General features: G+C 56.7%; 2 protein-coding genes and 1 pseudogene across 3 annotated transcripts in view; 1 reads left to right on the top strand and 2 right to left on the bottom strand.

The window, feature by feature from the left end:
* Positions 1 to 399: 399 nt before the first annotated feature.
* Positions 400 to 1,172, bottom strand: MRPL41 (mitochondrial ribosomal protein L41). Its single transcript, XM_079927437.1, has one exon. It carries the CDS (start codon positions 1,143 to 1,145, stop codon positions 534 to 536), a length of 612 nt encoding a protein of 203 aa, XP_079783563.1. The 5' UTR covers positions 1,146 to 1,172; the 3' UTR covers positions 400 to 533.
* Positions 1,173 to 4,383: 3,211 nt separating this feature from the next.
* PNPLA7 (patatin like domain 7, lysophospholipase) overlaps positions 4,384 to 13,005 on the top strand; it is a gene marked incomplete at its 5' end in the record, with an annotated part of 32,508 nt that continues 23,886 nt past the window's right edge. The window contains 7 exon segments of the mRNA XM_079926600.1: positions 4,384 to 4,498; positions 5,523 to 5,602; positions 6,997 to 7,088; positions 7,268 to 7,408; positions 8,850 to 8,910; positions 8,914 to 9,009; positions 9,780 to 9,795. Of these exon segments, the coding sequence (XP_079782726.1) occupies positions 4,384 to 4,498; positions 5,523 to 5,602; positions 6,997 to 7,088; positions 7,268 to 7,408; positions 8,850 to 8,910; positions 8,914 to 9,009; positions 9,780 to 9,795 (601 nt within the window).
* LOC307189393 (NADH dehydrogenase [ubiquinone] flavoprotein 2, mitochondrial-like) lies at positions 7,403 to 12,064 on the bottom strand (annotated as a pseudogene). Its single transcript has one exon. The product of its transcript is annotated as an NADH dehydrogenase [ubiquinone] flavoprotein 2, mitochondrial-like (transcript).

Here is a 13,005-nt window from a genome sequence, read left to right as displayed (position 1 = left end):
AGGAAAACACAAGGAGGAAGGAGACTATAGATTACTAGGGAAATACGAGTTTGGCATCAACTTCCTGTGTGGCCTTATCTTTAGGTTTACCCCAAGGGGGGCTGTCTCACCTGACTCCCCAAAATAAGCTGCTTTGGAACCCATAAGTATTCTCATTGGTGGTTCCTTGGGGTGAATTTTGGGGGATGAATTAACCAGTGCTGTCGTGTGGCTGGATCTGCCTTGTGAATTCTCTTTCTCCTGCAAGCTAAGCCACGTGTTCTTGCCTACTTCGCAGAACCTGTTGGTTGGGGTTCTGGTTTGGCTGGAACCTCAGAACGTCGCCTCGGTCACTACGCCCTAGCCTGTTACGTGTCACACTTTCCTTTTCAAAATGACCAGCTGCCCCGAACAACACTGTAGGGTAGCCAAGGTCTTTAATAGAAGCTAAACGAGGGCAACGCCTCCCCACCCGCCACCCGGGAGCTAGGCTCAGCGAGGAGGATAGGTCGAAGTCCTCAGTCGCAGGCACACCCGACCGCCGCCGACTGCTCCTAGCGCGGGAAGTTCTTGGGGTACAGCTGGAAGAGCTTGCCTTCCTGCGTGGGCTCAAAGCCGTACTTGTCCAGGCGCTCAGGGTCGAAAGTCCCGGCCTTGAAGTCCTTCTCGATAGCAGGTGCCGCTGTCTCCAGAAAGAGCTGCTTGGCCGTCAGGGGAACGTCTGTGCCCTCCGGGGCGCGGTAGTTCACGTACGGCTTGAGCTTGAAGCCGGCCAGATCGGGGACCACCAGCTCCGGGACCATTTCCTTGACCTGCACGAACTTGCCGTCGCGGCCCCGGAAGCCAATGCCCTTGGCGCCGCGGCTCTTGTAGAAGGTGCGCGGGCCCCGCTTGCTGGTCCACTTGCTCATTCGGTCGGCGCCCCGCACCAGGGCGCGAGCCGCCCCGCTCAGGAGGCCCATGCTGGGGCCCGAACGACGCGAACGCCCTCCGACTCCCGCGCACAGCCACGCGAACCCCGGCAACCCAGCGCTCTGCTTCCGGCGACCACTGCAGCTTCCGACACCCCCTGGCCCCCCGCGCCAGAGCAAGAGCAGCTCCGATTGGCTGCGACGCGTCCAATGTGCAGCCTTGGCCCTGCGGGGGGGCGGGACCTGTGGGGGCATGGCCAATGCTCGGGGAGATCCCGCCTCTGGGCGGGCCGTCAGGAGCGCGGCCGTGGGGGGCGGAGCTTCGAGGCGCAGGGCCGGACGCCGTGAGTGCGGACGTTAGGGGCGGGGCTTCGGGAGGAGCGACGGGAGTGCCGGGTGTCGGGGGCGGGGCGTCAGGATGGAGTGACGGGAGCGCGGGCGTCGGGAGCGCGCGATCCTGGTGAGTCGCAGCCGAGCGCCCCGAAGTGGCAGACCTGGGGGTCCGGTTCTGTGAGCAGAGGTAGCCATCCCCTCCCCCATGCATCGTCGGGACGTACACTGCCCCACAGGGCTGTCGCCGGTGACGCACCTCAACCCAACTGCCCCCAACCGGACGCCTCCCAACCTTACTGCCTCCAGCCCCGACTGACCTCAACCCAACGCCCCTCAGCTCGACGCCCCCCAACCCGACTGCCCTCAACCCCGACTGCCCCCAACCCCGATGCCCCTGCAGCTGAACGCCCCCCAACCTGACTGCCCTCAACCCGACGGCCCCATAATCACTGCTCTCCAGCCCTGCGCCCTAACTTCCACGCCCCCCTAACCACCATCTTCCTAACCTCGATGACCCCAACCGCGCCGCCCCCGGCCCCCCAGTTCTCCTGCGCTCTGTCTCCTTCCCTCCCGTCCCCTGCGCTGTGGAGCACGTGCAGCAGCTGAAGGCGGTTTGGTTGTGTGGCAGGTGCTGGGGCCTTGAGCTCTGTCGCCTGTAAGCCTGGGAGGCGTGGGGAGACCGCCCTGGTCAGGGCTGGGCGGCAGAGCTGGGGTCAAGGCGTTGCTGGTCCTTGAGGAGACATCTGAGAAGAAAGGGTTTCCCACGGGGCCGGCAGGGACCTTTGACCAGTGAGCAGATGCAGGTGACCCTGCACCTACCTTCTGCTCCCTGACTTCTCCCGGTGGGATTTCGGAAGAGACAACCCTCTCTTACTGTTGCCCTTCCAAGGGACCTGGGAGCCACAGGGTGAAGGCCCTAGACGGGGCTCCTCCCTGCGGCACGGAGGCCATGTGAGCAGAGCTGGTCCTCAAGTTCACCACACCCCAGACCAACACACCCACCTCCAGGGCTCAGCCGCACTGCGGGGGAAATCCTGTGCACAGGCCACTAGGGAGGGTCTGGCTCACAGCCTGTAGTGGCCACGCACCCCTCCCCAGGTGCTGGAAATCCCTGCTGCACTAGGCCTTTGCCCGGCTGCCCACACTGGCCCTTGACTGGCTGGGAGAGGAGCCCGGGACTTGGCTGCAGTTCTAGGTTCCTGGGCAGCCACGCGAGGGCTATTTACAGAGAGGGAAGGGGCTCCAATTGCTTGTGAAAAGAGCTTCTCTCCATGGAGAACACAGTTTTTCATCAGGGTTTTCCTGTCAATAGAAACATAATTTAACGTGGACAGGAACCTGGGGAAGGGCTGGGAGACACTGCTTTGCACGTGAGCGTGAGGTGGTGGAACGTGTGCCCTCCTTGGAACCAGTCTCTCTTCTTTTGTTTCACTTTTAGCCATGGAGCAAGAGGGGGACGCCGGCCCAGAGGTGCAGAACCTGAGGATTCCAGTGAGGAATCAGCCTTAAAATTCCCAGTTATGGCCACTTCAGGACAAGGAGAAAGGGTCCTTTTAACATCTGCCCCGCAGCAACTCCTTGAAGCCTGCGGCATGTGGGGGTGGTGTGTGGGGCCTGTTTTCCCCTTGTCAGGGCTGAGGCCCTCCCTCCTCTTCCCCAAGGTCACTCTTGTGAGTTCCTGCTTCCCCTTAGGAAGTCTGCTTGCTTTGTCTTAGGGCCTGTTACCCGTGGAACATATATAGCCACATTACAAGGGCCTTTATCTCTAAACCAGAAATGTAGATGCATTAAAGCAACCGTGAAAAGCTGGAAAGTCTAAGATGCCTAACCACGAGAGACTGTATAAATAGGCCTGGGGCGTCCCCGTGACCCTTCCTGTGGACAGCCCTGGCTGCCCCCCAGGGGGTGGCTGAGCTCGGAGAGACACACTGAGGAGGAGGGTGCTCATCTGCTGCCTGGTGGATGTCGTCTTTAGCCAAGCACGCAGTCTGGGCCGGGGGGCCTGGACGCCTCACTGTGAAGCAGAAGCTCCCACTGCTTCCATCTGCCTCCTGAGCTGAGTTCAAAGGGTTGAGCTTTCTGAATCACTTCCTGATTCTGTCTCGATGTGACATTCTGCTTTTGAAATGCTTTTCTGAGCGCATTGATTTCCTTGGGTTTTCTGGCATCGATGCTGTGTGTGATCCTGGCTCTGAAGGATCAGGCAAGCTGCTTTAGTCCTTGGCACTTGTGTAGAAACTTGAAAGGATTAACAAGTCCCCCCACCACTCCCCCAAAGCCATCCTGTTCCTGGCTGCTTGGAAGGAGGTATGTGGGTACCGGGAGGAATGGAGCGTAGCTACTTGTTTGGCTGGTTTCTTCAGCTTTGGGGGGAATCTGCCAGCATCCTGTGTATGGGCGGCCCCAGCCGTCTGCCCACTCACCATTCCACACTCACTGTTCTCTCTTTTTTAAAATTAATTAATTTATTTTTGGCTGCGTTGGGTCTTCATTGCTGTGCCCGGGCTTTCTCTAGTTGCGGCGAGCAGGGGCTACTCTTCGTTGCGGTGCACGGGATTCTCATTGTGGTGGTTTCTCTTGTTGCGGAGCACAGGCTCTAGGCGTGCGGGCTTCAGTAGTTGTGGCACGTGGGCTAAGTAGTTGTGACTCGCAGGCTTCAGTAGTTGTGGCACACGGGCTTAGTAGTTGTGGCTCACGGGCTCTAGAGCGCAGGCTCAGTAGCTGTGGTGCACGGGCTTAGTCGCTCTGCAGCATGTAGGATCTTCCCGGACCCGGGCTCAAACCCGTGTCCCCTGCACTGGCAGGCAGGTTCTTAACCACTGCACCACCAGGGAAGTCCCTCACTGTTCTCTCTTACCTTCCTTTCTCTCTCCCTGGGGTCTGGGCTTCTGAAGCCCCTTGCTCACTCCCTCCCTGGGAGCCCTTCTCTGCTGTGAGCTGGTATTTAATGCTCTCAGAATCCAGTTGACTCCTTAGGGTTTCCCAGCACTGCTGCTGTGTGGGCTTCTGTCTGCCCCGAGGCCAGCAGCACGTGGTTCTGTTGGTGACGAGAGGGCACTGAGAGGTGGCCTTTGTACCCACCGTGGCCAGCCGGGCTTGCTCCTCTGGATTTGCATCCTGAGGAGCAGGAAAGCTGAGGATTTAGGATTCAGATGCGTTCATGATGCCTGGAGCATTTGTTGTCAACACAGCACAGCTGCTGGCCCAGCCCAGCCATGCTGTGGGTGGCGCTGCACCAGAGCAAGTGGGCTCAGGGGACCTCAGCGTCCTGGAAGGTCGCTTCTTTCTGGAGGTCTCCAGGGCTGCTGACTTGTCCCTGACCCACAGCTCTGTTGTTACTCCCTGGGGAGCCAGGGCCGTGCCCATCCTGGCCCTTCCCGACTGCAGACTTCCCCCCTAGGCGCGCTTCTACCTGGCCACCCTTCGGTCCTGGGGTCTGCAGCTGACGGAGCAGCGTTCCCAGTCCACCAGGTGACCACCTCACTGCCCCCGGCTAATGGGCGGGCCCCAGAATCAGTGGCCTCTTGCACCCTTGGCTGCCCTGGGTCCTTTGTGTCCAGCCTGTGTCTGGGCTTGGGAGGGGCCTCATGGCACCTTGCTGACGGGTGCTCTATCTGTGACCTCACCCAGCTGGTGGTTGTTGCAACTGAAATCCTCCTGGCCCTGGCCCTGGACCTTATCGGCATGACCATCTTTTTTTTTTTTTTTTTTTTTTTCTTGCTGTACGCGGGCCTCTCACTGTTGTGGCCTCTCCCGTTGCGGAGCACAGGCTCCCGACGCGCAGGCTTAGCGGCCATGGCTCACAGGCCTAGCTGCTCCGCGGCATGTGGGATCTTCCCGGACCAGGGCACGAACCCGTGTCCCCTGCATCGGCAGGCGGACTCTCGACCACTGTGCCACCAGGGAAGCCCGATGACCATTTTTTGTGTATAGAAGTGTTAACTGATTCCGTGAGTATCTTGCTTCAGACTTTAGCCCTAGGGGGACCGGGAGGAGGGCTTGAAAGGGTGGGGGAGGCCCGGGTGGTGGCTTTTGTTGGAAACTGCTGGCCTGTCCACGAGGCTGAGCTCGTCGGATCCATGCAATTCGAGTCTGTTCTGAACTTCCTTGGCTCACGTTTCCAAGAAGAGTGAAGTCCCGCTTCCTCTGCAAGGGTCTGTCGCAGCCCTGGGACGAGGTGCTGTGTGACTGGGGGCGGGGCGGGGCGGGGCCAGGCAGGGGCAGGACAGCTTAGTGTGTACACGTGGCCGCCTCGCGGGTCCCAGCCGTGCTCAGGCAGCCCCTTGGCTCCCCTTGCAGGACAAGGGCAGCCCACTCCTCAGTACAGGTTCCGGAAGAGAGACAAAGCGATGCTATACGGCAGGAATAGCATGAGGAAGGTAGCTCGCGCTGCAGGCCCAGGCCTCCTCCCCCTCAGAGGTGTCGGCACCGCAGGCCTATGCCTGGGGGCTGTGCAGCGGCTCTGGGGCTCGGGGAGGGTCTGGGAGGGCATGGCTGGGCGGAAGCATTTGGGGAGGAGACCCCGTCACCCCGTGAGGTGGACGTGAACTGGAAGGGAGGACAGAAGCCCCCCGCCCGGAGCATCCCTGACGTGTGGCGGGTGGAGGGTCCTGGCTCTGGTGCTGAGATTGCTGGTCCAACCAGGATTTGGGGCCAGGCTCCGCGAGGGGGAAACTGCAAGGCCTCGCTTGCCAGTGTCAAGACCCACCTTGGGAGGAGCAGCCGCGTCCAGCCTGTCCAGCAGCGGGCCCCCTGCGCCCTTCTCCGCCTGAGGGCAGGAGGTCTCAGCAGACTGCCTGAGGCTGCCTGTGCTTCAAATGCACGCTTGAAGCATTTGCTGGTATTTAAAAATATCTTCTCTTTGTTACTTTCCTCGAGTTACACAATCGATTCGTGTTCTTCGTGGGTAAGCTTGAGCTGTCGATGGGGAGTCACGTGGGTGTCCTCACGTGGCTCTTCCTCCTCAGTGTCAGGCGCTGTGGGAGGCCGGTCGGTTGGGGCTGCTCTGTCTGGCGGGCGGGCGCGCAGGGACAGTGGGCGGGCCCCCCGCAGGCTCGTGCAGGGCCACATGGAGTGACTCCCTGCAGGTCTCAAAGGCACTCAGGCGTGTGTGGTTGGGTGGGGGGCTGTCCCCTGGTGACCCTGCCGAGGACTGGGCAGCGGCAAGCTGGACCTGGGCTAAGGACAGGAACGTGGTCCAATGAGGCCAGGACGCCTGGGAGGGAAGGAGGGGTTGTGGTGACCGCCCACCGACAACCACAGCTGGCACCGTGGGGCAGATGCAGCTCGGGAGCTAGGGGACAGCAGGGGGCAGTGGCTGCCCGAAGAGGCTGGCTGGTGCCTGGCTAGGAGCCAGGCCCTCCGCGCTCCCCGGTGCTGCTGTTTGGGGCAGTCCGGTGGGCCTCGACTGTGGGGGAGGGTGAAGAGCCTTCCAGACTGGGAGGACTGTGCAGGCACTCGGGTTGTCGTGTGTGCCAGCGTGACAGGTGTGGGGTGGAGAGCGTCAGCCTTCTAGGCAGAGAGGACGCAGGGCTGAGGACTCAGAGCTCTCAGAGCATGGGCTGTGTGGGGACATGGCCACGCGGTATCGCTATCGTCAGCGCCAAGGATGGTTCCCTGTGTCCTGGGCAGGTGAGCAGGGTGGGGCCGGGCCGGGATGCTGGTGTCGGGCTGCGGGCAGGCCAGGTCCTGAGGGCTGGGACTGACCCTGAGGCTGAGAGCTGGATCCACCGGCTGCAGGGTCCAGACGCGGCCTCCCCCTTTCTCTCTGCAGGTGACCACACTCCCCCACGCGCTTGTGGGGAACACAGCTGCCCCCCGGCAGCAGGCGAGGAAGAGGACCAAGGTGCTGTCTTTGGCCAAGAGGTACTGGGGGTGCCCTTCAGACTAGGCACGTCTCAGCTGCCTTCCCCAGTGGGCGCTGGGGAGGCCGCGGACGTTGCGCCGCCCGTGGCTTCCCTGCCATGGAGTTCACAGCGCAAACACCATCTGCGTTTGAACCCCTTTGGGCTTCTGCTCCAGGTGCACGTCTCTCTGCTTTGTAGCATCCTGCGTTTCAAGCAGGAATACCCCACCCTGCAGCCAAAGGAGCCCCCGCCCTCCCTGCTGGAGGCCGACCTCACGGAGTTCGATGTGAAGAATTCTCACCTGCCGTCAGAAGTCTTGTACATGCTGAAAAATGTTCGGTAAGAGAGAAGTGGACACGGGAGGCCCGCCATGTGCCTGCGGCTGTGCTCCGGGGACTGGCTGTCACCTGGCCTCCGAGGTGTCCTTTCTCTGTGGCCACCGTTGGTTGTGTCGACAAAAATAATGAATAAACAACCTATAATAGGAATAAGAAGAGTTTTATTTGAGCCAAACTGAGGACTATAGCCTGGAAGACAACCTCTCAGATAACTCTGAGGAACTTCCCCAGAGAAGCATAGTTTTTGGCAGTTTTATGTCTTGTCAGAACAAAGAACATTAAGCTAGTCAGGGATACATTCCTTCAAGGTTTCAAAAAAAACAGATAGCAGGTACATGGTGAGTCAGTATGGCCTCGGCACCTGGGAAGGGAGTCTTAGCATTGAAGGAGAACGAGCATTGGCACCCTAGAAAGGGAGGCATTTAATCTTTATTTTTTACGTGGACGTTTTGTTGTTCTTGTTGTTTAATATTTATCTATTTAATTTATTTGTTTTTGGCTGCGTTGGGTCTTTGTTGCTGCGCGCGGGCTTTCTCTAGTTGCGGTGAGCGGGGGCTGCTCTTCACTGCAGTGCGCGGGCTTCTCATTGCGGTGGCTTCTCTTGTTGCAGAGCACAGGCTCTAGGCACACGGGCTTCAGTAGTTGTGGCACACAGGCTCAGTAGTTGTGGCTCGCTGGCTCTAGAGCGCAGGCTCAGTAGTTGTGGCGCACGGGCTTAGTTGCTCCGAGGCATGTGGGATCTTCCCGGACCAGGGCTCGAACCCGAGTCCGTGTCGCCTGCATCGGCAGGCGGACTCTCAACCACTGTGCCGCCAGGGAAGCCCCGGACGTTCTTTACTTCTGGCCGATGTGCCCTTTAATAATTAAGCAGACGTACAATATGTGTTTGATCAGCCGCAACAGGCTATTCTATCTAGTGAGCGTGAAGTGGGAGTTAACTCACGTGTAAGCCAGAATGCCCGCCCCCGACCCCAACATGTGAACACTGCTTTCATCAGTTGGGAAGTCTTCTTGCCATCGCTGCCCTCCCAGTGGTGAGTGGAGCCTCCTCGCCGGTTCTTTCGTGTGTCTGTCTGCTTATCAGAGTGTTCACCTTCAGGGCGACATGGAGCGAGTATGGGAAGCGTGTGGCTGGATGGAAAATTGCAAGTCTGGTTCCCCATTTCTCCCTGGAAGCCCCGACTCCTCTGTCCAGCGCTTCACTACCTGCCCTCGTTTATGCGTCTGGTTCAAATTCACGCTCACGGCCTGAGAGTTCTCTGAGCTCATGGAACAGTAGCTGATGGAAATGCCTGTAGCTTAAGCTTCTGTCCTGCTGGTGCCTGTGCTGTGGGCTCTGCAGCTCTTGAAAGCTCGCTCTGTGGTCTGGCCGGCAGGGACTGTGGCCTGTGTCCCTTCTCCCCTCCTTCCTGTAGGTGTCCCATGTGCACTGTTTCTTATAGGGTCCCGGGTCACTTTGAGAAGCCACTTTTCCTGGAACTTTGCAAACACATGGTGTTTGTGTAGCTTCTGGAAGGGGAGTACGTCTTCCGGCCAGGGGAGCCAGATACCAGCATCTATGTGGTGCAGGACGGGCGGCTGGAGGTCTGCATCCAGGATTCGGTGAGAGCCCTTGGGTGGGGCAGGGCTGGGGTCTGTTGTGTTTTCACTTAGAGGTCTGCCCTCTTTAACATTTGTTAAGTTTTCCATTGAAAAGTTAGTACCAAGTTTTATTTTATTATATTTTATTTTATGTAGATAGGAGATTCATATTTTATTTCTCCAGTGGCACTTTTACAGTTGAATATAAATTAAAGGCCTGCTTGCCCACCAAAGCCAGGGTCTTTAGGTGGTTCAGTCAAAGAGGTAAGACCTCTGGCTGTGGCTCCCATGAGAAGCGTCCACTCCTTAGCCCAGGTTTTGGGATTTTGCCAGCCTTGAGTTCATCAATAATTTCTTCAGTATCCTTAGGTGTCAGATCCTCATAGTAGCTGTCATTTCTTTGAACCATTGGTGCATTTACACAGGCCCCTAAATATTCCATTTCTATAAGAGTGAAAAGTTTGTCAAGTGTAGTCTCCCTGACCTTTATTCCAAGCTTTTTCTGAGTGGCCTCCAGTATGCTGTCAGAGTTTCAAAGCATGCAAGGATAGTAGTGCAAACTTGAATATGATTCTTTCCAACCGCTTTTGATTATACATTGTATAAAAAGCTGCTTCTTCATATATTCTCATTGGAGGCACTTGTAACTTTCTGCAGCCTTGTTCATAGCAGAGATGGGCAGCCATCCATTCTGCCTTTGGGCTAAATCCAGGACTGGAAGTACCGCTGCTGCTTTGTGCCCTTATGGGTAGTTTTTTTACAGCTGCCTCTATCCTCTTGTACTCTTCCAGTGTGAAATCAAGTGGAGTATCTGGGTTATTCTCAGGAGTGTCTCTGTGCACAGATAAGCCTCGTCCAGCTCCATTTTGCACCACCGTCTTATGCAAATTTCCTTGTATGTCTTCCCCCCTGAGCAGCGAGGCCACCTGTGTAGGCCAGCACGCCGCGGAGAGAAACATGGTGAGCCAAACTATGGGCCTTCGGAGTGCAAAATTTAAATTTTTTGTTCTTTGGAGGAAAAGGCACATTGGACCACAGCTGCCCTTGACGCAGGTGTGTCAGCTTCTGCTGTACAGGGGCTGTGCATGGTGGCTCACCTCTGCATTTCCCCAGACACATTGCAAGCACTTTTTAAAAATTAATTAATTAATTAATTTATTTATTTTTGGCTGTGTTGGATCTTCGTTGCTGAGCGTGGGCTTTCTCTAGTTGCAGCGAGCAGGGGCTACTCTTTGTTGCGGTGCGCGGGCTTCTCATTGCTGTGGATTCTCTTGTTGCAGAGCACAGGCTCTAGGTGCGCAGGGTTCAGTAGTTGTGGCTCGCGGACTCTAGAGCGGAGGCTCAGTAGTTGTGGCGCACGGGCTTCGTTGCTCCGTGGCATGTGGGATCTTCCCGGACCAGGGCTCGAACCTGTGTCCCCTGCGTTGGCAGGCGGACTCTCAACCACTGCGCCACCAGGGAAGCCCACATCACGAGCATCTTGCCGTGTCTCTCCCACTGCCTTGGAACCCCTCAGTGGTTGGGTATTGATCTATGATGATCATTAGCACCCTTGCCTTATTTTTGGGTTTCAGGCTGTGAATAGTTTTAACTCTAAGAAAATAATTCAGCTGGAAGCTACCTCTTTGTTTCCTGCCACTGTTGACTTATATGCTTGAGTCACAGTTGCCAGGGGCCCCTATAGACCCGGACTCCTGAGGGCTTGTGGGTTTATTTGCCTGCTGGTGGGTGACGCAGCCTCCCGCCGCAGACACAGTGAACCCTGGACTGCACGAGGTCGCCCCCACCCCGGCCACGTGAAGTTCCCGCCTGCCGGGCCCTGGGTGGGCCCTGACCTCGCACAGCTCCTGCATGGTCTTCGGGCTGCTAGACCACAGTGTCGTCAGGGTACAGGTCTCACGTGTGTCGCTTTGTCTGCGGGTGACCTGGTGGGACAATTAGAAAAGGCGTGGCTTTCGTCCAGTCTCCTGGGGCGGGGCCTCCATGTCATCCACCTGGCAGGCCTTCACCAAGAGGGCCGGAGCCTTTGGGCCGGATGGAAGGGCTCCTGGACAGTGAGACCAGTGCCAGGTTTGAAGAAGTTCACAGCGGTTCCCTGGGTCACACTGCGGTGAAGTTCCTATACTAAATCACCAGCATCACATGGTTTTCTTTTTCTTTTAATCCAGTGGAAAAATATGTCAAAATACTATTATTTATACTGGTGGCTAGGGTTTGCATCTCCCTAACGACTAAAGATGTTGAGCACCTTTTCATGTTTTCATTGGCCTGTTGTGAACCTTTTTCATTTGATGTAGAAATGATCACTTTCAAAAGCTTTGATTTAGAGCTATTGTTAATTTGTAATTGTGATAATTGTATCATTGTTGTGATATTTTAGAGATATGACTTCAACTATTAATGGATAAAATGCTATGTTTGGGATTGTCTTCAAAATTTTGGGGGTATGTGTGTGAAATAAGATGGGTGGAGCTGGGTGATGGGAGGGGGGGGTCCACTGTACTCTTCTCTCTACTTTCGTGTATCTTTGAAATTTTCCATAATAAAATGTGGTTTGTAAAATTAGCTCCAGTTGGGCTTCCCTGGTGGCGCAGTGGTTGAGAGTCCACCTGCCGATGCAGGGGACACGGGTTCGTGCCCCAGTCCGGGAAGATCCCACATGCCGTGGAACGGCTGGGCCCGTGAGCCATGGCCGCTGGGCCTGCGCGTCCGGAGCCTGTTGCTCCGCAACGGGACAGGCCACAACAGTGAGAGGCCCGCGTACCGCAAAAAACAAACAAACAAAATTAGCTCCAGTTAATAGTTTGTTGCTAGATTAGTTGTATATAAACCAGACTTCTTTTCAGCTTCTGTTTTGGACCACTCTGCTCAAACTACGTCTTGTCTCACGTCCTAAAATTTGGACAGTTTCACTTGCATCTTCCATGGGTCTTTGACACCAGAGTCCTGGGGGTAAGAGAGGGTCTCCAAGTTAGCTTGCAGGTGGAGGGCTGGCTGGCAGGGGCTGGGGACACCGGTTGCTGTAGCACGAGGTCTCAGGGCCTGCTCTTTGCGTAGTCAGCCCAGAGCTGTCGGCTGTAGATGGCCAGGAAGTAGCCGGCGGCTGAGGCTTGCAGAGGCGGCGCCTGGTGTCGGAATCACCTCATCACTGCTTTCACCTTGCTCTCCGAGATACTTAGGGTTACTGAAGCTGACAGCGGCTTCTCTTTTCGAAAGTGATGCGTACTGCATGCAAGAGCCACAGAAGCAGGCTTCCTGTACAGTACATCCTCTCCCATCTTGCGAACTTTAGCAAATTAAAAAACTTTTAACTCACTTTACTCATGCAAAAGCCCTTAAAAGTAAATTACAGGTATTTTGACATTCCAACCTTAGATACTTGAGTCTGCAACTCTAAAAATTCAGAATATTAACCAAAATAGCATTATTATATTTAAAAGGTAATTCTTCCTGGATGTCATGTAAAGCAGCCCATGTCCAGCGGGCCAGGCACTCAGCATCACGTGATGCCCCTCGGCTCTGGGGAAGGCCCTCGTGGCCTGCCTGCGGGCAGTCGTGGCTTCCCGGCGCTGCCCCGTGTTTTCCGCCTGGGGATGAGAGGAGATGCCGTCCCGGGCAAGGTCCCAGGCCACGTGCCCCGCACCTGCCTGCGACCAGACAGCAGCCACATCACCTTCCACTGCTTAGAGTGGTTTACAGCCGCGGCAGTCTTGACACCGTGGGTCTGAGGCAGCGGCCCCCAACCTTTCTGGTACCAGGGACTGGTTTCGTGGAAGGCAATTTTTGCGTGGACTGGGGAGTTTTGGGGGGATGGTTCAGGCGGTAATGCAAGCACGGGGAGCGGCAGATGAAGCTTCACTTGCGCTAGCCCGCCGCTCATCTGCTGCTGTGTGGCCTGGCTCCTAACAGGCTGCGGACCGCTACTGGTCCGGGGGCTGGGGACCCCAGGTCTAAGGTGCTTGCTTGGCGTCATGGTTTAAAGTGTGTGGTTGAGGTCTCTGTTCTTCCTCTGCCCCC

This window comes from Stenella coeruleoalba, assembly GCF_951394435.1.
Source record: "Stenella coeruleoalba genome assembly, chromosome: 7".
NCBI lineage: Eukaryota > Metazoa > Chordata > Mammalia > Artiodactyla > Delphinidae > Stenella > Stenella coeruleoalba.
This window is presented reverse-complemented; position numbering and strand designations above follow the sequence as displayed.

Excerpts from the sequence above, each read along its gene's own strand:
- MRPL41 (XM_079927437.1), bottom strand. The coding sequence starts at position 1,145 with ATGCCCCCACAGGTCCCGCCCCCCCGCAGGGCCAAGGCTGCACATTGG.